We start from the raw sequence: 25,099 nt of genomic DNA on the forward strand, positions 1-25,099 counted from the left end.
TTCACAACACGTAAAAATAAATAAAAATGAAGATAGATTTTAGATGTTTCAGATGTGAACCAGTACATATGTATATCATATAAAGGTGCTAATCTATGGCATTATTAACAATTGGAAATACAAATATGTAATACTTCAATATTTCATATGAATGAGTCTAAAATTGTATGATGTATATGTATATATATATATATATATATATATATATATACACACACACATAAAATGTATATTGCATGTAAAATATGTCTTGTACTGTTTACTCCCACCTTTTTACTCAAATTGTTCTGTCCATTTTTTAATAAAAGTACACAATATCGCATATTAATGCATCTACTTGACTGAAAAAAACACTAATAAAAAATATCTAATCTATAAATGCAGAATGATATTAAACAGATTGTTAGACAAACAACAATGTCACACATGTTATATGTGCTGATGTTGTTAGAAAGTCAAAATGAAAGTCTGGACAGTTTATTTCAAATCCTGCAGTTTCATTTGCTGCTGCTGTTCTCACCAGCACACTTGTGTTTCTTACACTGGTACTTAGAAGACAATCTTTCACCACACACACTGCAACTCAACACTTTCTCACCTGGGTGTCTTCTCATGTGTGCTACAAGGCTTGATCGGTCACAAAAGCTTCTGTTGCAGATTGAACAGGAATGTGATTTTTCACCAGTGTGTGTTCTCATGTGTACTTTCAAATGTTTACTTTGAACAAAATCTTTACCACATTCTGAGCAAGAAAAGGGTTTTTCACCAGTGTGTGTTCTCATGTGTACTTTCAAACTCGGACTTTCTGTAAAACCTTTACCACAGGTAGAACAGGTAAAAGGTTTTTCACCAGTGTGTCTTCTCATGTGTACTTGCAAATTGATTCTTTGTACAAAACATGTACCACAGATTGAACAGACATAAGGTTTTTCTCCCGTGTGTGTTCTCATGTGAATTTTCAAATTGTGACTTTCTACAAAACCTTTGCCACATTTTGAACAGATAAAAGGTTTTTCTCCGGTGTGTCTTCTCATGTGTCTTTTCAGATTACGACGGTATTGAAAGGTTTTGTGACAGTGAGAACATGTGAAGTGTGTGTTGTCAGTGTGACATGTCTTATCATCTTTAGAGTCTTCATCATCAGAGTCAGGAGAGTGTGACGTTGTGTCCTCACTATCTGATAGTGGAGCTAAGAGCTTGTCTGCTTGTGATCCTCCACAGTGGTCTCCATCAGCTTCTGTTGTCATGTGTTGTGTTGAGCTGCTGCTTGGAGGCTCCCCCCCTCCCCTCTCCTCACTTTCACCTTTCACCTCATCATCTTCACTCTTCACAGGGACACCAGTCACTGGGAACTCCTCCAACCATTTAGGCTGACTGATGCCCTCTTCCTCCTCTTCTTCTTTAATGTGCGGCGGCTCTTGGTCCTCCTCTTCCTCTTTAAAGTGAGGGGTCAGTGGGTCCGTCTCTTCCTCTTTAATGTGAGGGTTAAGTGGGTTCTCTTGCTCCTTAAAGTGAGGGGTCAGTGGATCATCCTCTTCCTTTTTGATGTGTAAGATCAGTGGGTCCTCCGCTTGACCTTTATTGTGAAGGGTCAGTTTAACATTATGGGTCTGTGGCGCCTCATGTTCCTCTTTAATGTGGGGGGGCTGTGGCTCCTCTCCTCCCTCTTTGATGTGTTGGGACTGTGGTACCCCTTCTTCCTTGTGTATGTGGGGGGACTGTGGTTCCTCCTCCTGCTCATGAGGTAGATGTTCTTCATTGAGGTCTGCGGGACAGGACAAAACAAACATTCTTCAGAAAAGTCCAGCTTTGCTCAGTCACATGAGACATTGTCCTGCACCAACATATGATCTCACAATCTCATCAGTTTCCCCTCACAGCAGTCAGGGTACTTCCAGCTGACACATGAAGAAGACCTTCAGGGGAATGCCTTCCCAGGCCAACGTCCAATCCACCTTATTCATATAAAATCATCCTAAAAGTCATTCCTGCAATCCTTAATGGTAGACGCTATATGTGAAAGTGTGCTGTTCTCCCTCTGAATAAGTCATACACACACAGGAAATAATGTACCACATGCCAGCCTCCACGCAGTAGTACTAGTGATGAGCTCCCCCTGCTGGTGGACAATAACTACTGCCATTTTCACATTTATCTTTAAAGACACGTCTGTTCTAAAAATAGCATGAGCATAGACAACATCCATCCATCCATTGTCTACTGCTTGTCCCATTCGGGGTCACGCATGTTGTCCAAAAAAGATGACATCTGTTTTGCTTTCATTTAGATAATGTCACCACAGTTAAACTGGGAAGAAGTAATCAGATTACTGACTACTCCTTCAAAAGATCACTTGTCTACCTTATTAATAATAGTAATATTGAATTAATTTAGTGTGTTTCTAGACACTCAAATTGCGTTAGAGTGAGAACTGAGAAGACATCAGTCATGCAGTCCACACATTCAATGTGGTAAGCTACATCTAATTATTGTAATAATATTAAGTAGATGAAGCAATTCCTGAAAGAATTGTGTTTGAATGCTCCAATGCTGAAGTTGAACTGAAAGGTTGACAGAATGTAGTATGAATGTAAGAATAGTTTGAATGTTGAAGAGTTTGAACTTCGGGAAAACCGGGATTTTTTTAAGTTCTTAAACCAACATGATTTTTTGTCCTGACTCAGAGGAATGTTTTGACAGTGGACCGGTTGAAATTGGTTGAACAATGTGAAAAGAGTCATTGCACTAAAGAAGGTTGGAAATAAGGTTAGAAAAAAACGTGAATTCCTGTAAATTTGTTGAATGTGGAAAACTGGTTGTTTGAATTTCCAGGATGAATTGAATGTGTTGAAGGTAGAATGGTTTGAAACATGTGGGAATTGTGGAAATTTGAAACATGGATAATTCATTTTGAATGGGGAAAATGTCCCTAAAAACCGGGAATTCCAGAAAATCCAGGAATTTCTTTTAATAAATGTTGAAAGGGAGCACACAATTCCTGAACACACTGAATATTTTGAAGTTGGAACGGTTTGAATCAGATGAAAAATGTGGGAGTTGTGGAACTTTTATTTTATTCCTTTCAATGGGGATTTCATGGAAATTTTGGAGAATTTCGGGGAAAGCGGGAATTTTTTGGGACATGCTAAAAAATGTGAATGTTCTGAATGAGTTGAAATGGTTGGTGTTGGAATTTTTCAAATCGGTTTAGAAATGTTGAAGTCGTAACATTTTTAATTGAGAAATGGTTTTATGGAATTCCTTTAATTTCGGGAACACTGGAAATTTTTCCAATTCAAAAACAGCTTTGTTTTCTGTCCTGATTAAAAGGATTGATTTGACGGTGGAACGGTTAAGGTGGGTTGAAAAATGTTGTAATTTCAATTTCCAGAATTAGTGGAATATGTTGAATTGTTTGAATCGGTTGAAAAATGTGTAAATGGTGGCATTTTGAAAAAAAGCTCATTCATTTTAGAGAGGACCTCCCATTGGCTCCATTGCAAGTGGATTTTTATTTACATTTATGAGTTAGAATTAGGGCTGGGCGATATATGTAATATACTCCATATATCGAGACAACCGTAATATGTCAAGTATATAAGGCTGGGCGATACGACTAAAAAATGTATCACGATATAACTGTTTCATATCAGTCGATATTGATAATTATTGATATAAAAAAAAACAACTATTTTAAATAAAGACCAGGAGAAAAAAGGCTGAAATTAAATACTTTTATTTTAAATTTAACCTTTAACCTTTCAAACGAGGTCAGCATTATAAATGAAAATACTGGTCGATGTGCAAAATATTGACATTAAATAAATGCTTAATCTAACAAAATGTGCAAAGTATTGTAATTAAGAAATTAGTAGTGTACAATTCAGGCTTTGAAGCCATATTGGTAACGATATATGCAAATAAATAACAGTCAAATTAAGCAAGCAGAAACAAACATGTCTTACAAAATATTGTAAACATCGGAATAAACTTGCGTCTGAACATCTGTGACAAAACAAACCTTTTGCCCTCTTCAGTCATTTATGGAATAATCAAACCAACTTCAGCATATAAAAAAAATAACTCAAGCAACTACTCAACCATCGCTTCACTTTTTATTTACAATTTCCTCTTGTGCTGCCGTACTCATATTCCCATTTCGTTTCACTCCTCGTGGTCAGCTAGACGTTGTTGCTTTTTTTTATTTCCTGTTAGCATTTCCCAGAATGCCTTGCGGTTCAGGCTCAGCCGTGATAGGTCGAGAAGCCAAAGCCCTTCCTCTGCCTACACCTCCCAAAGTGCCGTGCGGTTCCAGCTGGGCCTTACTTCCTATTTTTTTTCTAACAGAACTCAGTGAAATTATCGAACGTTCTATCGACCCCATTTTTTATTGATATTGATCACATGTCTATCGCGATATATATTGTTATTGTTTTATCGCCCAGCCCGCAAAGTATGTGGCAAAAGTGTTGCTACAAAAAGTAGCAGCACTGCTAATGTGTAGCATCATTTGAAAAGTCACCCGCTAAAGAATGAGGAGTCCTTGAAACTCTGCATGTCAACATCTCAGTTTGGTGCCACACCCACAAAATGCCCAAGCAACCATTTCCACATCAACCCCATATTAAAAAATTGGTCAACAACAGAAGGAGATAACGTCCGTAGGAACCTACCACATAGCGAAGGACATACACTATTTGATTTCCTATTATGCAGCACATTTTTATTTGACACTTATTGAAATAGCTTGTGTGACATCATGCACAAAAGTGCACTTTATTTGTTTTAAACTATTGTAGTGGCCTTCTGTACACAAAGTGCACTGTAATTTAGTGTTGTTTTGATATTTCATCTTAGTGACATCATGCACAAAAGTGCACTAATAGCTTGTTTTGAAATGTCTCTGACAATCTTGCATTTTCTGTTTGGAAATGACATGAATGTTTGTGCCACTGTTTAATAAATACACTTTTGCTAATTTGACTTAGTTGTGGTTTCCCTCTCTGCATGAAAGTTTAAAAGTAGCATATATGAATGCAGTATGAAGAAGAATGTTTGAATGTAGACACACAGAATCATCATACTGCTGTGATTATATGCATCAAGTGTTCATTCAAGGCTAAGGCAAAATATCCACATATATATGCTGTATCGTGATGTGGCCTAAAAATATTGAGATATTAAAAAAAGGCCATATTGCCCAGCCCAGTTAGAATGTGATTTTTTGTGTGTAAATATATCAACCGTTGTGTCTTTCATAATGATTGTGAAAAATAGAAAAAATCCCCCAAAAAGTGTGGTTCCCCTCTATATTCAAATGATTATATTCAAGACTTGAAGTGTATGAGCATGAAGTGATAAAGCCTACTTGGATGAGAGGACAAAGGTCTTGTAAGACAAAGTGAAGAGTCCAGTTGTGATGGATTGAATGCCCTGAGAATAAAATGTTGTGCTTACTTGGACTGTGATGAAGCTGTGAGGACTCAGGTGGTTTGTCTTCATGCTCTTCAGTCTTCACAGAGACAACAGTCAGTGGAAACTTGCTGACATCAGCCTCCTCCTGCCCTAGAAGACACTCTCCTTCCTGACTGATCCACACTTCTTCCTCTTCCTCTTTCATGTGGGGGGGCTGTGGATCCTCCTCTTCCTTTTTTATGTGAGGGAGCTGCTGGACATCTGTTGGGTAAATAAGTAAATAAGATAGAGAGTATAGAAATAGTTTTGAACTGACACTGTTAACACAATGACATTATTTGTGTTCTTTCCTGTGTTGTGTTAAAAGTGTGTAGCAAAACAACCAATAAAAACACAGGAAATACCTTCTTTTTTCCTAAAATTAATTCAAAAGTGGTACAGTGAGTACAAAAACAGACTTGGAAATTTGATGCGGGGCAATTTGAAAATTTTTTATAAATACGAGGCAGCATTGATTGAAGCATTCTTAACTTCACTGATGTAAAGTGGATAGATATTGTTTTGTGTATACGGTCTATGACACCTAAACTTTATCTGTAAACTTAACCATATTCTTTTAATGCCATAGTTATTACTATAACTAAAATATCCTGGAAATTCAAAAAATCTAATTCTAAAATCACTGCAAAAACATTCATGGTATGTTTTTGTGATCATGCAAAATATTTTTTGGTGGTCATTTTGTTGGCTGGGCCAAAAGGAACTTTCACCAAAAACATGTTTTACTATGTGCTGTTTTATGGAGTATCTCCATCAACAATTCCTCTTTAGGAATTGGAGACCATCTACGACACGCTGAAGGAAAGTCAGTCACCTTTATGTTCTTTTAATAATTCAAGTTTTGACTACTTTAGTTATGGAAAATAATTGTTTACGTTCACTTATTGATACTTGTAAGTCAGATTTAGGAAGTGAAATTATAACTTTGATTAGATTTGTTTACAGTATAAAATGTATTTAGTGACTGTGTGAGTTTTATGTAAACATGTTGATACAGGTTTACTTCTTGGGGACTGGAATACTGATATGTCCTGAAAGGATGCACCCATTTTTAAAACCTTCACTAAGCTGTGCCACCAACATTGTCTCACTTAGCTCATTTAGCAAACTACCAGGGTGAGTGAGTCCTTTTAAACCTTCATAGACCTCCTTGTTACTTCTGACCAGTCTCAGATCACCACGAGTGGAACTACTGTGTGCGGCTTAAGTGATCATTCCATCATTTTCTGTACCCATGAAGAACAGAACCGAGGCTAACGGCCACAAAACAAGAGAAGCTAGAATCCTCAAGACCTAGACTAGCAAGGCTTTCAATGAGAAACTGCCGAAATAAGACTTGCCTCGGTACTTGCAAGTACACAGGTCTTTGGGTCAATTCCTAACCTCAGAAAAGTAGATAACTTCATAGTCAAAGTGGGTGACAATATAATAACAAACAAAAATGAGATTACCTATCTTGGTTGCATCGTAGAGACTAATCTCTCCAGTGAAAAAATGACTACTAAGGTGGTCAAAGAATCAACCAATGACTTCTGTTCTTACTAGTGTTGTCCCGATACCAATATTATAGTACCGGGACCTATACCAAAATGTATTTTGATACTTTTCAATACTTCTCTAAATAAATGGGACCACAAAAAAGTACATTATTGGCTTCATTTTAACAAAAAATCTTAGGGTACATTAAACATATGATTCTTATTGAAAGTTTTTCCTAAATAAAATAGTAAACATACTAGACAACTCACCCCAATAGTGATGAAGTGCTTCGAGAGGATAGTCATGTCACACATCAAGAAGACCATCCCAGACACACTGGACCCTCTACAGCAGGGGTCACCAACCTTTTTGAAACCAAGAGCTACTTCTTGGGTACTGATCAATGCGAAGGGCTTCCAGTTTGATACATACTTAAATAAATTGCCAGAAATAGCCAATTTGCTCAAATTACCTTTAATAAACAAATCTATATATATAAAAAATTTATATTTCTGTCTGTCATTTTGTCGTAAATGTTTTTTCTTTTTACGGAAGTTTTTTTTTGTAGAGAATAAATGATGAAAAAAAACACTTAATTGAACAGTTTAAAAGAGGAGAAAACACGAAAAAAATTAAAATACAATTTTTAAAAACAGTTTATCTTTAAAATTCCAAATTCAACCGAAAAAAATGAAGAGAAAAACTAGCTAATTTGAATCTTTTTGAAACAATTAAAAAAAATCATTTATGGAACATCACTAGTCATTTTTCCTGATTAATATTAATTTTTGAATGTTGATGACATGTTTTGAATAGGTTAAAATCCAATCTGCACTTTGTTAGAATATATAATAAATTGGACCAAGCGATATTTCTAACAAAGACAAATCATTATTTCTTCTAGATTTTCCATAACAAAAATTTTAAAAGTAATTCAAAATACTTTGAAATAAGATTTAAATTTGATTCTACAGATTTTGTAGATTTGCCAGAATAATTTCTCTGAATTTTAATCATAATAAGTTTGAAGAAATATTTCACTAATATACTTTGTCTCCAAAGACATGCACCTGGGGATAGGTTGATTGGCAACACTAAATTGGCCCTAGTGTGTGAATGTGAGTGTGAATGTTGTCTGTCTCTCTGTGTTGGCCCTGCGATAAGGTGGCGACTTGTCCAGGGTGTACCCTGCCTTCCGCCCGATTGTAGCTGAGATAGGCGCCAGCGCCCCCTGCGACCCCGAAAGGGAATAAGCGGTAGAAAATGGATGGATGGATACTTTGTCGAAAAAACAGAAGCTAAAATGAAGAATTATATTAAAATGTATTTATTATTCCTTACAATAAAAAAAAAAAATACTTGAACATTGATTTAAATTGACAGGAAAGAAGAGGAAGGAATTGAAAAGGTAAAAAGGTGAATGTGTTTAACAATCCTAAAATCAATTTTAAGGTAGTTTTTTTTCTTCAAAAAATTGTCTTTCTGAAAGTTATAAGAAGCAAAGTAAAAAAATAAATGAATGTATTTAAACAAGTGAATACCAAGTCTTTAAAATATTTTCTTGGATTTTCAAATTCTATTTGAGTTTTGTCTCTCTTAGAATTAAAAAGGTCGAGCAAAGCGAGAACAGCTTGCTAGTAAATAAATACAATTTAAAGAATAGAGGCAGCTCACTGGTAAGTGATGCTATTTGAGCTATTTTTAGAACAGGCCAGCGGGCGACTCATCTGGTTCTAACAGGCGACCTGGTGCCCGTGGGCACCGCGTTGGTGACCCCTGCTCTACAGTTTGCCAACAGGCAGAATCGGTCCACTGAGGTTGCAGTCAACCCCGTCATCCACACCACCCTCACCCACGTAGAGGGCAAGGACACCTATGCCAGGCTATTATTCATCGACTACAGCTCTGCTTTTAACACGGTCATCCCACAAAAACTCACTGCTAAACTCCTCACTGTTGGTCTGACACCAACTCTCTGTGACTGGGTCCTGAACTTTCTCACAAACCGGCCCCAGTCAGTCAGTATCGGCAACCAGACATCAGACACAAAGGTTCTAAGCATTGGGACCCCCCAAGGCTGCGTGCTGAGCCCCCTATTGTACACCCTCTTCACACACGACTGCCAAACACCACTGTCATCAAGTTTGCAGATGATACTACGTACAGAAGGGAGGTAGCGGAACTGGTGGCCTGGTGTCAGGATAATAATCTCTCCTTGAACACAGACAAGACCAAGGAGATGATGTACATAGGTGGGACAAAGGTGGACAGGGTGAAAACCTTTAAATTCCTCGGGACTCACATCAGCGAGGACCTCACCTGGGATCACAACACCCAACAAACAATAAAGAAAGGCCAGTAGTGACTGTATTTCCTAAGAAAGCTGAGAAAATTTGGCATGCCACCCAAAATTCTCAGCAACTTCTATAAAAGTACGGTTGAGAGTGTCCTTACCAGCTCAATCATGGTCTGGTATGGAAACTGCACTGCTAAGGACAGGAAGGCACTCCAGCGAGTGATTAAAACTGCTCAGTACATATCAGGAGCAGCCTTCCCCTCACTACAGGACATGTAGTCTACCAGGGCCACCAGGAGAGCACACAACATCATCAAGGACAGTACACAGTCTCTTCAGCCTCCTACCATCAGGCAGACCATACAGGAGCCTGAAATCCAGGACTACAAGACTGACAAACAGTTTTTACCCACAGGCCATCAGGCTTGTGAATGCTAACTTTTGAATGGCAGCTCCCCCCCAACCCCCCGTCTTTACTTTTGTCTTTTTGAACAAAAGACACCTACAATGACCACCCCCTAACTGTGAACCATCACTGTAGACACGTTTCACCGTTGATCACTAAAGACACTTTAACTGCTGCTGTGACCCAAGGTCACCTCCATATTTATACTGTTGACTGTCAATCAGAATGTGCAATAATGTTATGTTACTTACTGTGCCTTGTACATACATTTTTATTTTTATTTTTAGCTAAGTACCGTGTGACTTGTTGAAGGGTGGACAAGCAAAGTAAGATTTTCATTGTACGGCAAACTGTGTGTTTAACTGTGCATATGACAATAAACTATCTTGAATCTTCAATCAAAAAGTGATCTGATGTAATATTTTGATATTTACACATCGCATATTTACACACACGCATTTTACTAGAATGCCCTTATGACCATTACATATATCAATATCAAGTACCTACTGTACTGTTTACTTGTTGAAATACTATTTTTAGAGCAAATATCTACCCAAATGGCCACTTTGTTGCTGCCAAAAATGTATTTTGAATAATAGTTTGATATTGACACATCTCATCTCTGCTTATTTTACTAGAATACTCTAATGAGCATTATATATATATATATATATATATATATATATATATATATATATATATATATATATATATATATATATATAAATCAAGTACCTACTGAGATAGGGTGAGAAGCTCTGCCATCCGGGAGGAACTCAAAGTAAAGCCGCTGCTCCTCCACATGGAGAGGAGTCTGATGAGGTGGTTCGGCATCTGGGCATCTGGTCAGGATGCCACCCGAACACCTCCCGAGGTGTTTAGGGCACGTCCAACCGGTACGAGGCCACGGGGAAGACCCAGGACACGTTGGGAAGACTATGTCTCCCGGCTGGCCTGGGAACGCCTCGGGATCCCCCGGGAAGAGCTAGACGAAGTGGCTAGGGAGAGGGAAGTCTGGGCTTCCCTGCTTAGGCTGCTGCCCCCGCGACCCGATCTCGGATAAGCGGAAGAAGATGGATTGATGGAAGTACCTACTGTACTGTATACTTGTAGAAATACCCTTTACAAAGCTAAAATATACCGAAACAACCACTCTGCTGCTGCCAAAATTTGATTTCAAGTAATATTTTGATACTGAAAAATCTCATCTCTGCATAGTTTACTAGAATACCCTTATGGTAAAATAAATGGGTTGTTCTTGTATAGCGCTTTTCTACCTTCAAGGTACTCAAAGCGCTTTGACACTATTTCCACATTTACCCATTCACACACACATTCACACACTGATGGAGGGAGCTGCCATGCAAGGCGCCAAACCAGCACCCATCAGGAGCAAGGGTGAAGTGTCTTGCTCAGGACACAACGGACGTGACGAAGATGGTACTAGGTGGGGATTGAACCAGGGACCCTCGGGTTGCGCACGGCCACTCTCCCACTACGCCACGCAGTCCCTATGAGCATTATGAGCATTACATCTATCAAAATCAAGTACCTACTGTATTGTTTACTTGTTGAAATACCCTTTTTAGAGCTAAAAAGTACCCAATTTGCCACTTTACTGCGACCAATAATTGATTCCATATGATATTAACAATAATAACAAAATTTTCAGAATAATTGTATATGAGTTCAGCGCCCCCCGCGACCCCAAAAGGGAATAAGCGGTAGGAAATGGATGGATGGAAGTTATAAAAAAACTTTGTATTCCATTGAGTTCAGGTCCCCTGCGAGAAGACCAAAGCTGTCTTTCATCTTATCAAACAAAAGGCTTGTAAAACTCCACTGTCTGCAATGGGATGCAACATAGAGGTTTCGGTTTCTTTGATCTATTGACAGCCACAGGAAGACCTTTTCCTGACCTGAGATCTACAAAGCAGACCATTTCTTTAAACTGTTTACTACCGAGTGCAAAAGCTGCTTACGACCCCCCCCCCCCCCATCCCTTTAAAAACAGCTGCAGCTATGTAATCAGAAAAGGCCCAAATAAAAGAGGAAGCGTGGAACTCCCTCGTCAAAGCGTGGTGGGAAACTGTACGAAGTTGCAGCCCAGACGTTTCTCCTCATGAGCTAAATTGAATCCTGTCTCTGTTTGATTTCTTTGCTTCTTGTCTTGTCTAATAGATGTCATCGGTGTTTGAACCTGACAAAAATGTCAAAGCATTTCTCTAAAACACAATATTATACATTCTGAAAATGTAAACGATAGCAAGAATATACCTACACATTTCAGAAAATTTCGCTCGCAAACACTTTGTTTGGAAGATGTTTACTGCCTTTTTTTTGCCCTTTGAGACACTTGTGATTTAGGGCTGTATAAATAACATTGATTGATTGACTGATTGATACTGAACAAAAATGCTAAATAGCTAAAGAAAACTGTCACTGAACGTCTTAGTGTGATGTCATTCTGTGACAGACAAATGGAACGCAGTTTCCACATGGTGAGGACATTGATGGTCAGACTCACTGTTCTACGGATTACCTCAACTTCTGCCTAGACGTGACCTGCCCTGCTAAGACTGTTCAGTGCTACCCTAATGACAAACTCTGGGTAACACAGGAGGTTCAAGCTGTGCTCAACAAGAAGAAAGCTGCCTTCAGGAGTGGAGACAGGGAGGCAATGAGAGCAGCACAGCGGGAGGTGAAAGGACACGTAAAAAAGGCTAAGGACAGCTACAGGAAGAAGCTGGAGCAGAACAACATGATGGAGGTCTGGGAAGGTGTGAAAACCATCACAGGCCACAAGACAAAGACCAGAGCAGTAGGGGGGACAATAGAGAGGGCCAATGAGATGAATACCTTCTTCAACCGGTTTAACCAGTACTGTTCTCCCCACCCCCCACTCCTCATTGCATCCACTCCCCTTTCTTCTCCCCCCCAGCCATGGTTGCAACCCCCTCCTCCTCCTCCTCCACCACCTCTACGCAAACATTAGTCATCTCTGTGGACCAGGTCAGAGGTCAACTGAGGAAGCGGCATCATAGTTTCTGGTGCGCACAAGATACATATCTCAAAAAAATTGTACCTATGTCCCTTTAGGAGCTCTGTAATTTTTTAAATGATCAGCATGTCATCTTTTATGTGAAATTGTTATTCAAATAAAGATTGCAAAAAGGAAAACTATAGTAGTGACAACATGCAGGAACATAACTGACGTAAAACAAATAAAATGGAAGTGACCTTGTCTCTGCACACGCGTGCATTGATCATGTCTTCTTGAACCGATCGAGCAGGGATTCTAAAACTGTGGTACGTGTACCACTAGTGGTACGCGGGTATCACCTAATGGTACGCCGAATATTATTTCATTTTTTATGTACATTGTTTTATTTTCCAACATGCAAACACTGTGTTACTATTCAAACTGTGTGTACTGTTACAGTAACTAAAATATTAAATATACTTGTTAAATAATGTGTCTTCCTTGTTTTTAATGAATAATTAAGGCCTACTATGCTACTATATTTTAATGCTGTTCATGATGGTGGTACTTGGAAATCCAAGTATTTTCTGAGTTGGTACTTGGTGAAAAAAGTTTGACAACTACTGATGTAGTGAAGTTGTAAACTAAATTGGCAGACACCATTTTGTTATACCCAAACGGCGTCTGCTCATACATCGCGCTTCCAACGAGATCCCGTTCTTTCCCCCGAGTTAGAAAGTTCCAGAACTGTTCACGTTATACCATCTCATCTCATTGTGCAACATGTGAATGTTTGAAGTGGAACTAAATGTGATCTCTGAAAGGGGTACACATTATTTCCAAAGCAGGGCCCCCATCCACATATACAATATTACTACATATCTGATGAAAAATAACATTATTTTTGTTTTTTTAATTATAAGTGTGCCAAATCACCTATATTTGAACATTATCTAATGGAAATGACTGCTGTCTGATAATCACATTAATAACACAATAACAATCATGTGTCTGAGTACACCTATTGATAAATTATTCATCAAACACGTCATATTAATGATGAAATACAAAGTTAGTAAAGATGTGAGAGTAAGAAGTAAACAAACCTGTTCTGTGTAACACAACTTGAGGTTTTTGATGTTGTCGCTCCTTCTCCTCTTTAGTTGGACAAAGTTCCTCCTCGTACTCTGCTATGGTTCTTTCACACATTTTCACACAATCACAACACTTTACACTCACACTTGATCTTAACTAAGCGATGTGTTGATCAAATCCGCGTCTCTTTGTTAGCGGCTAACAAGCTAAGCTAACTAGCATGCTAAGCTAACTAGCGCGCTCAAACAACGAGCAATCTAAGCGGGCCTAATAATGTCCAAAGTTGAGTGAGACGAGTGGAGTTGATGCTGACACAGAGGATGAATAAAGTGTAGTTAGTAGATGTGCCGAGGCTTAGAAGCGTGTGTGGAGTAAAGGAGGACTTTGCTGCGAAGAACATATCCTCCACGCATGCGTCACTTAGGGGCGGGGCCAACGAGTCATCGTGATGGGCAAGTCATGAACGATTCATTCTAAATGCATGTTTTCATGGTGTCTACACAATAAATCACGGCCACCAATGATCCATCCTTCCCTTTATCGACTGTGTGTCCCTTTAGGGATGGCGGGGTGTGCTAGAGCCTATCTCAGCTGCATTCAGGCGGAAGTCGGCGTACACCCTGGACAGGTCGCCACCTCATCGCAGGGCCAACACAGATAGACAGACATGTATATAAACTGTATTTGACTTTAAATCTGATAAATATCATTCAACAACAACACAATTTGCAGACTGTAATTACTGGTTTGCTGGTTTTACTGGTGTAAATTATTATTGCCTATTGTGAGCGAACTGTGGTGCTGAATTTCCACCAGGGATCAAGAAAGTACTTTCTATTCTATTCTAAAATTCTGCATTCGAGAGATCACAACCATTGCAGCCATGCGTCCAAAACGTAACATCATCTTGCAGGGACATAAGGACACGCAAAAGTAAAGTGTCTGTTGTTTTATAATGTAATAATCTATTTAAGAAGAAATGTTCAGAGAATACCTTTTTGTTTTAGTATTTATTGGAGGCCTCAAAAGACAAAGGCCGCCTGTTAACAGCAGAGTGTCAGTGAGGCACACACTCTCAGAAATGCATGGAGGAAAGGTTGGAGACAAGCGGGAAACTCTTAGTTATAGGCCATAAGGTGAACCAGGAAAAAGTGGCTAGAAAGTGATTTTCGTTCCCACGTCTGGGCACTACTCTTTTTTTGCCTACGCAATGCCATTGTGGACATTAGGTTAAATGTTCTACGCAAAATATCCTGGCAGTTTTTTTAAGAGCCATAAATGTATAAAAATAGGAATGCCAAAAAAACGAAAATCTTATGCAGCTGTTTTTTCTTGTAAATATATTTATATTCATTCTGGAAACAGACTCTCTCTAACAAATTGACATTAATGCATATACCTAACATTTGATACAGGTATTTTAGCATTGGTATACTTTAATTTGAATTTAAACCATGAAACATACAAAACAAATGAAAAAAAAAATGCTTCAAAGTAAGTGAATAGCAACCTGTACAATTGAACATACACATGGTACATTAACAATAATGTTTTATACATTAACATTTTCAGCTGATACTTTGTTGTAAGAGGAAGTAAAGAAATAAAATAAAATAAAGAACACTTTGGCCCAAAATGGCTGACAACAATCAAAATATCGAATAATGATGAAAAATGGAAATACACCAAAAACTGCATTACAGTTTAGAATCTGTACACAATATGGTATAAAACAATGTTTACATGAACAAAACAATGTGACAGCAGGTCTTGAGTATTTTTTTATATATTTGTTTTTATTATTTTGTCTTAACTTAGCACATTGTTAAAGCCATATCTCAAGAATTCTTTGATAGATTTTCCTCAAATTTGGCACAAACTCAAACTATGATTATTATATATGTTAAGGTCAAGTGCACTGTAACCTCACATTCTATTTTCAAAGCATTTCATTTAAGTAAAAAAAAAAAAGAAATAGTAAAATACTCTGAGGGATTTTTCTCAAATGGGGCAAAAACTCCAATTTTATTCGAGAACTAACTAAATAAGTGTGAATTTGCGTATTCTGAACGAGGGAGACATTGTTCATCTCTTAGCTTTCACTATCATCAGAACCTCCGACCTTTAGATGCAAAATACATAATGTCTCGACAAACAGATATCACTTTGGAGCGACAGCTGAGCAGCGCTGTTTGAAGTTGTGTACTCTTTTCAAAGATATGGAACTCTTTTCGAAGAAAATCTTTTGAAGACAAGAACAAAGTCACAGGCCAGCATGAAGTAAAGGTATGTAATATATGGCCATATAACAGTGTGTGCACACAAAGACAGCAACAAAAAATCCAATGCATTGGTGGTTAATATTCAATGTTATTGAACCCGATAGTGGGTATTTTCCAGGAGATGTTGTGAATGATTGCAACCCGTTCGTGGGTACATTTAAAATACAAGGTGGTGTTTTATGATTCCTTGTGCAAGCCCATTCGTGGGTGAGGTTTTGGTTTGAACAAATGCAAATGAATAATTGCGGTTTTGATGTTTGGTGTTTTGAGTGACATTAACAAGGTTTCCATTTATTTGATCTGATTTAGAATTGTGGGTTGTGCATAATCATGGATCCTGGGAAAGGAAAATACAATGCTTTGGAAATGCATGATCATGTGTTAAAGTAACGCATTCAATGTGTGATACAATTAAAGGTCAAATGGAACCCTCACAGGCTGAACTGTCAGAAATGATTGAAAATCAGTCACAACCTGCAGAGATGGAAAAACAGGTGGACACAGATCATACTTACCAACACTCCTGGGTTTTCCGGGAGACTCCCGAAATTCAGCGCCTCTCCCGAAAACCTCCTGGGACAATTTTCTCCCGAAATTCAGGCGTAGCTGGAGGCCACACCCCCTCCAGCTCCATGCGGACCTGAGTGACGTGTATAAAGAGCGTGTCTGCCCAATGATGTTATAACTGTAAAATGATCGATGGCGAGTTATTGGTTTCTTATGTGGGTTTATTTTTAGGCAGTTTCATTAACGTCCTCCCAGCGCGGTAAAACAACATACAACAACAGCAGTCCATTTTCGTCTACCGTAAAGCAGTTCGTCTGCCAAACAGCATTGTTGTGAAACTCTTAAACAGGACAATACTGCCATCTACTGTACATGCATATGGTTAGAAAAAGGATGGACGATTCAACCCTTAACTCAACAATGAGTAGATGAGTGTTGTGTGTGTGTAAATGTGTAAATAAATGAACACTGAAATTCAAGTGTGTATTTTATATATGTATATATATATATATATATATATATATATATATACATATACATACATATATATATATATATATATATATATATATATATATATATATATATATATATATATATATATATATATATATATATATATATATATATATATATATCTATTTAATAATACAACTTTAACATTTGACAACCAAATAATAAAACAAGGTGACTCTGTAAAAAATCTGGGTATTATCTTCGACCCAACTCTCTCCTTTGAGTCACACATTAAAAGCGTTACTAAAACGGCCTTCTTTCATCTCCGTAATATCGCTAAAATTCGCTCCATTTTGTCCACTAAAGACGCCGAGATCATTATCCATGCGTTTGTTACGTCTCGTCTCGATTACTGTAACGTATTATTTTCGGGTCTCCCAATGTCTAGCATTAAAAGATTACAGTTGGTACAAAATGCGGCTGCTAGACTTTTGACAAGAACAAGAAAGTTTGATCAAATTACGCCTGTACTGGCTCACCTGCACTGGCTTCCTGTGCACTTAAGATGTGACTTTAAGGTTTTACTACTTACGTATAAAATACTACACGGTCTAGCTCCAGCCTATCTTGCCGATTGTATTGTACCGTATGTCCCGGCAAGAAATCTGCGTTCAAAAGACTCCGGCTTATTAGTGATTCCTAGAGCTCAAAAAAAGTCTGCGGGCTATAGAGCGTTTTCCGTTCGGGCTCCAGTACTCTGGAATGCCCTCCCGGTAACAGTTCGAGATGCTACCTCAGTAGAAGCATTTAAGTCTCATCTTAAAACTCATCTGTATACTCTAGCCTTTAAATAGACCTCCTTTTTAGACCAGTTGATCTGCCGCTTCTTTTCTTTCTCCTATGTCCCCCCCTCCCTTGTGGAGGGGGTCCGGTCCGATGACCATGGATGAAGTACTGACTGTCCAGAGTCGAGACCCAGGATGGACCGCTCGTCGGGACCCAGGATGGACCGCTCGCCTGTATCGGTTGGGGACATCTCTACGCTGCTGATCCGCTTGAGATGGTTTCCTGTGGACGGGACTCTCACTGCTGTCTTGGAGCCACTATGGATTGAACTTTCACAGTATCATGTTAGACCCGCTCGACATCCATTGCTTTCGGTCCCCTAGAGGGGGGGGGGTTGCCCACATCTGAGGTCCTCTCCAAGGTTTCTCATAGTCAGCATTGTCGCTGGCGTCCCACTGAATGTGAATTCTCCCTGCCCACTGGGTGTGAGTTTTCCTTGCCCTTTTGTGGGTTCTTCCGAGGATGTTGTAGTCGTAATGATTTGTGCAGTCCTTTGAGACATTTGTGATTTGGGGCTATATAAATAAACATTGATTGATTGATTGATTGATAAAGGAAACCGCAAGTGCACACACATCCCGCCTACCAATTCTACCAACAGAGGACCAAATCAATCACGACATATGGTACAAAGCCAAATTAATCAATCTACATGAATTCATTGAGCATGTTAACACCTGGATAAAAACACCAACCCTGGAAAATATGGAGGATTTCGAAAACGAAATTAATCCAAATGACAGCATTAGTAATATAAGTCACAAATCACATGGGAGTCACACACGGTCTGGTTCTAGTAATTCTAGAACCTCCTCAGTTCGCAGACAGGCAGAGGCCGACAGGGCTGCCCTCGCTGCCTTGGAAGAGGAGGAAAAGATCAAAAAGAAATTGGAAGAGGAGAGGGAAATAATCAGAAAGAAAAAGGAAATGATGGACCTGCAAGCTCAATTGGCAGCTGCTGATGCAAAATTAGCAGCTTTAAAAGCTTCCAGCCTTCATGCTTCCTCACATACAGCATCTGATGGCATGAGCTCCTACTTAAAAAGAACCAAGGAACCAGCAGTCACTCTCAACCCCCAGGCTCAAGACTATCAACCCCTCACACAGCAGCAGTCAAGCCAAGCTTTACCAACACAGTCCATCCACCATCCATCTGAGCAACTACAAATATCAATCAATCAATGTCAATCAATGTTTATTTATATAGCCCTGTGGAGATCCTCGTCCTGGATCCTCCGTTCCCTCCACGGAAACACCACGCCTGGTTCAGTGGTTACACACTTTTTATTTCTTTACAATTTCTTTTTGTGCTCAATGTCTCTTTCAGCTTTTCAGCTCTCAATGACATGCGTTTCTCCTGATCTCCTTCGTCTGGCTCTCACTCCTCAATCGCCAGCCCCTCTCATGGTTTCCAACGCTGCTGATAAAGGAAACAGGTGATTAGATAACTCGTCCCAGCTGAGGTATCTGCTCATCTGATTGTATTTAATATTCATACTCTATACCTTCTTTCTCTCATTTTCTATCTGTTTTCACCTTCATTCTCTCCTTTTCTCCCCATTTTTACTTTTATTCTCAACTTTTCTCTCAATCTTTGTCAATCCAATCCAATCCAATCCACTTTATTTATATAGCACATTTAAACAACAAGAACGTTTCCAAAGTGCTGCACAGCCATGTTAAAAACAATATTAAAAAAACTATTTTATGTTCCACCAATGACTGAATAAAAACACAAAATAAATAAATATAAAACCAATATAAAAACAAAATATGATTAAAAACTATTTTAAAGGGTAAAAGCAATTAAAACAGTAAAATAGAAATCAAAATGTATAAAAAACACAGAGGACAACAGAGGACAGAGGACCACACAACTCACGTAGTTTTAAAAGCCAAAGAATAAAAGTGGGTCTTAAGACAAGACTTAAAACACTCCACTGTGGAAGCAGTTTGAACATGGAGGGGCAGAGTGTTCCAGAGCTTAGGGCCGACCACAGAGAAGGCCCTGTCTCCCCTGGTCTTAAGTCTGGTTTTGGGCACCACGAGCTGAAGCTGGCTCTCGGACCTCAGAGCGCGCGCAGGAATGTAAATTTGGATGAGGTCCGAGATATATTGAGGTGCCAGTCCATGTAAAGATTTAAAAACAAACAGCAATGTTTTAAAATCAATTCTAAAATGAACAGGGAGCCAGTGCAAACTCTGAAGAATTGGGGTTATATGCTGGCGTTTCCTGGCCCCTGTTAAAAGTCCTGCTGCCGCGTTCTGGACTAACTGCAACCGGGAGAGAGCTGTTTGGCTAATGCCAGCATAAAGTGCATTGCAGTAGTCCAGGCCACTTCAAATAAAAGCATGCACCACTTGTTCAAGAAGGTTAAAAAATAAAAGCGGTATAACCTTTACTAAAAGACGAAGGTGATAAAAACACGATTTTAAAACGCTATTGACTTGTGTGTGAGGTTTAAAATGGCTGTCTATAGTGACGCCAAGGCTGGTGACTTTGGGACGCACATCATTTTGCAATAGTCCCAAGTCAGTGAGGGCCGGACCAAAAACTAAAATTTCCGTTTTTCCCTCATTCATTATTAAAAAATTCTGGGCTAACCAAGCCTTGACGTCACATAGACAGTTAAGGAGGGGTGTCAGGGGGCCGTGGCTTTTTGAAATTGGCATATAAATTTGGCAGTCATCTGCATAAAAGTGATAAAACACTCCATGTTTCCTAAAAATATCTCCAAGAGGGAGGAGATAAAGAGCGAACAGGATGGGGCCTAAAATAGATTCCTGGGGGACACCACAGTAAAGCGGGGCAGAAGAGGAGGTGGCGTCCCCCAGCCTGACAGAGAAGGACCTCTCAGACAGGTAAGATCTGAACCACTGTTACGCAGTCCCCCTGACAGCCACACAGTCTCTCAGGCGGTCTAAAAGAATTGTGTGGTCGACTGTGTCAAAGGCAGCTGTAAGATCTAAAAGCACTAAAATGGCAGAGCTGCCAGAATCAGACATTAAAAGCAAGTCATTAAAAACCTTTAAAAGTGCAGATTCAGTACTGTGCAAAGCTTTGTATCCAGACTGAAATGGATCGAAAGTGCTATTTTCATCTAAAAAAGGCTGCAGTTGTGCCAAAACACATTTCTACAAAATGTTTGACACAAAAGTTCATTTGGAAATGGGCCGATAATTTGACAAAGTTGTCTGATCAAGACTTGGCTTTTAGGAGATGCTGCTGCCAACAGAATCGCCGCACTTCTGTCGTTGTCTTTTTTTTTTTTGCCATTTATCGTCGTCGGAGATCATTTCCGCCGTCTGGGAATATTTTGATCATATATCGGAAAAAAAGGTATTTGTGTTCATTTTCTTGTCGTTTCATTAAGTCTCCACTGGAGACTCTCTGGTATTGTCCCGCCCACACAACCATCCTATTAATTACATTAAAACACAATAGTAACTGATTTCTCCGGTAGCTGAGTTGGTAGAGTGAAGGACCACAAGCGTTCATATTGAATCCCATAGGGCGGTTGTTCGAGTCCAGCTCGCCCCCAGTTACTTTTTACCATGACTTGCTTAACGTGGACCCCGATTTAAACAAGTTGAAAAACTTATTGGGGTGTTACTATTTAGTGGTAAATGGTACGGAATATGTATTGAACTGTGCAATCTACTAATAAATAAAAGTTTCAATCAATCGATCAACAGTGCGTATTCAGAGCGCATGTTAAAAAAAAATCCCAGTCCACAAGTAGATAGATAGATAGATAGATAGATAGATAGATAGATAGATAGATAGATAGATAGATAGATAGATAGATAGATAGATAGTACTTCATTGATTCCTTCAGGAGAGTTCCTTCAGGAAAATTAAAATTCCAGCAGCAGTGTACAGAGTTAAGATCAATTTAAATATAAGTAAAAAGTAAATAATGGGGGTTTAAATGGAAACAAAAAAGAGAAATATTACAATGAGAATAAAAACTAAAAAGCAACAATGGGAATAACAATATAACAGTAAAATAAGAATATAACAAGACAAAGTAGGCAGTAGTGACCATGTTATGAAAACGTATTGCACTGTTATTGTTTTGCATCCCCTGTCATCCTAATACCCCCCGCCCCCCGCCCCAGAGAGGAGTTGTACAGTCTAATGGCGTGTGGGACAAAGGAGTTTTTGAGTCTATTAGTCCTGCACTTGGGATGAAGCAGTCTAGAACTGAACAGGCTCCTCTGGCTGCTGATAACACTATGCAGAGGGTGACTGGCATCATCCAGGATGCTCACTAGTTTGTCCACAGTCCTCTTCTCTGCCACCCTCACCAGTGAGTCCAGTTTCATTCCCATTGTAGAACCGGCCCGCCTGATCAGTTTCTCAAGTCTGGAGCTGTCCTTCTTAGATGTACTGGCTGTAGAGATTTTTACTGTCCAGCAGATGTCATTATTTAGTGACACAGTATTGACACAGTATCAATACAGTTTTGCAATGTGTCCAAACGATACATGAAGCCTCATCAACCCATCACTACTTATTAGCGTCCTGCTCACGTCTTTCTCAGTCCATGTGCTTTCACGACAGTTGGCACACTTGACGTTACAAAGCAGTACTGTTCTGTTCTGCTGCCTTCCTTTTTTTTTTTTGGAATCTTTATTTATACATTTCAACAATTACAAACAGTAAGCCAAACAACAATATAAAACATTATAAAACATTATAAAAAAATTATGCCACACCGGTCTGCTCTCACTTGGCCTTAGTGAGAGCAGACCGGTGTGGCATAATGCGGCTCCAGCTCAGCGACGACGGCTGGTTGTAGAGGAGGTACGTCGGCATGAGCAGGCAGCAAGATGTGCAAAGGCTATCTCACAAGTTAAGCAAGGACAGTGGATGAGCTGGGAAGGAGTCGAGAGGAGAAGGCTCTCATGGAGGGAGCTGTTGGGCATGGAGGCAGTTCACATCAGCTTCATCTTACGCTCCACTTATGATGTCCTTCCCTCCCCCTCCAACCTCAAACAGTGGTATGGGGAGGACCCTACATGCCCCCTCTGTCCATCTCCAGCTAACCTCAAACACATTCTCGTTGGCTGCAAGACAAGTCTGTCACAAGGGCGCTACACCTGGCGGCACAACCAGGTTCTGAAGTGCCTAGCAGCCACGTTAGAGGCCAGAAGAGCGAAGATCAATGCCCTGCCCCCGCCAAAAGTACATCCTACAGCCACAAGAGAGTTCATCCGAGAAGGTGCAGAGTCCACCAAAGGCCATATAACAGACATAGGCCAGCTCGGAAGGTCTCGTGACTGGAAAATGGTGGTGGATCTTGATCAAAAGCTCTGCTTTCCTTCAGAGATAGCCATGTCAAACCTCAGACCAGACATTGTGCTCTGGTCCTCCTCACTGCGTATTGTATATATAATAGAACTCACGGTTCCCTGGGAGGCTGCTGTGGAGGAGGCATTCGAACGCAAAAGCCTTAAGTACACCGAACTGGCAGCTGATGCTGAGCAGAATGGATGGAAGGCCAAGGTCTGCCCAGTGGAAGTTGGCTGCAGAGGTTTTGTGGGCCAGACAACAATCAGGCTGCTTAAGGACATCGGATTTTGAGGCCAAACCCTGCGAAACACCATCAAAGCCCTCTCAGGAGCAGCAGAGACAGCCAGTCGGTGGCTGTGGATGAAGAGGAGAGACACCATCTGGGGATGTAGTAAGACCTACATCACATAATGGTTAAAAGCAGAGGGGGGCTCACCTGGGACGCCAGGTGTTGCCGATGAGCCCTCTGGAGGTGTCGTGGGCCTATCATTGAAACGCCGGTGAAGGAGGGTGCCCACCTGATGACCCCAATGAAGCTGACAACCATTACCCTTCCTCCTCTCTGCCCCGCATCTTACAATCCCAACCAGGTCTAACACCACAACCACTCTGAGGCAGCGCTGAAGGAGGTAGCCTATTATTTCCACTCTACTCAGGTTATCTTGTATCATGGGATTGTTCTATCTAGTCCTAAAATTGAACTTTGCATCCCCTGTCATCCTAATACCCCCCGCCCCCCGCCCCCCGCCCCAGAGAGGAGTTGTACAGTCTAATGGCGTGTGGGACAAAGGAGTTCTTGAGTCTATTAGTCCTGCACTTGGGATGAAGCAGTCTAGAACTGAACAGGCTCCTCTGGCTGCTGATAACACTATGCAGAGGGTGACTGGCATCATCCAGGATGCTCACTAGTTTGTCCACAGTCCTCTTCTCTGCCACCCTCACCAGTGAGTCCAGTTATATTCCGATTGTAGAACCGGCCCGCCTGATCAGTTTCTCAAGTCTGGAGCTGTCCTTCTTAGATGTACTGCCTGTAGAGATTTTTACTGTCCAGCAGATGTCATTATTTAGTGACACAGTATTGACACAGTATCAATACAGTTTTGCAATGTGTCCAAACGATACATGAAGCCTCATCAACCCATCACTACTTATTAGCGTCCTGCTCACGTCTTTCTCAGTCCATGTGCTTTCACGACAGTTGGCACACTTGACGTTACAAAGCTGTACTGCTCTGTTCAGCTGCCTTCCTTTTTTTTTTTTTAAATGTTTATTTATACATTTCAACAATTACAAACAGTAAGCCAAACAACAATATAAAACATTATAAAACATTATAAAAACAGTACAAAACAGCGCCAGGGGGTTGTAAATTCAAAATAACAAAAATAGAATACAAACAAATATATATATAATAAACAAAGTGCAAAGCCATAGGTTCATTCAGATTCATTAAATAACTTAAATTTGGAACACAGCATCATCGTTTTCACAGCTTTTTTGTTGTTAGAGGTAGAGAGTGTTTTAATGTAAAGTTCAAAATCTTTTTTAAAGGCACAAAAGATAGGTCGGGTATTAAGAAACTTACATTTATGAATATAAAACTTAGCCAATAAAATAATGAGGTTGCAAAGGTAGAATTCCTTTTCAAATTTTTGTTCATAAAGTGTAAAACCAAAAATCACATCTTTAAAGCAAAGCACAAATTTGTCATAAATATTGTCCAGGATGAAGCGACAGATGCCTGCCATAGTGATGGAGTGTTTTCACAAGTATAAAACAAGTGGTTAACAGTCTCTGGGTGCATGTTACATAACATCAATGTCCTTCTTGTATCTAACCATCACAGTCTTTACAGGGTAATAACCAGGAATGATTTTAAATGATATCTCTTTGACTTTGTTGGGAAGTAAATACCTGTTAGGAAGGGACCACGTTTTGACCCAACAGATGTCATTTACAACATTATTCCAGA

The 25,099-nt window shown here is 39.6% G+C and overlaps 1 protein-coding gene across 1 annotated transcript in view; it reads right to left on the reverse strand.

Annotated features, from left to right (window-relative positions):
* Positions 1 to 461: 461 nt before the first annotated feature.
* LOC133546569 (uncharacterized) overlaps positions 462 to 25,099 on the reverse strand; it is a 56,001-nt gene continuing 31,363 nt past the window's right edge. The window contains exons 4-7 of the mRNA XM_061892335.1: positions 23,241 to 23,507; positions 13,749 to 13,890; positions 5,458 to 5,676; positions 462 to 1,765 (exon numbers count right to left, since the gene is read on the reverse strand). Coding sequence (XP_061748319.1) covers positions 498 to 1,765; positions 5,458 to 5,676; positions 13,749 to 13,890; positions 23,241 to 23,507 — 1,896 coding nt within the window. The 3' untranslated portion in view covers positions 462 to 497. The remainder of the gene's footprint in view (positions 1,766 to 5,457; positions 5,677 to 13,748; positions 13,891 to 23,240; positions 23,508 to 25,099) is intronic.

The sequence above is a fragment of the Nerophis ophidion genome, unplaced genomic scaffold (assembly GCF_033978795.1).
Source record: "Nerophis ophidion isolate RoL-2023_Sa unplaced genomic scaffold, RoL_Noph_v1.0 HiC_scaffold_32, whole genome shotgun sequence".
NCBI classification, from domain to species: Eukaryota; Metazoa; Chordata; class Actinopteri; order Syngnathiformes; family Syngnathidae; genus Nerophis; species Nerophis ophidion.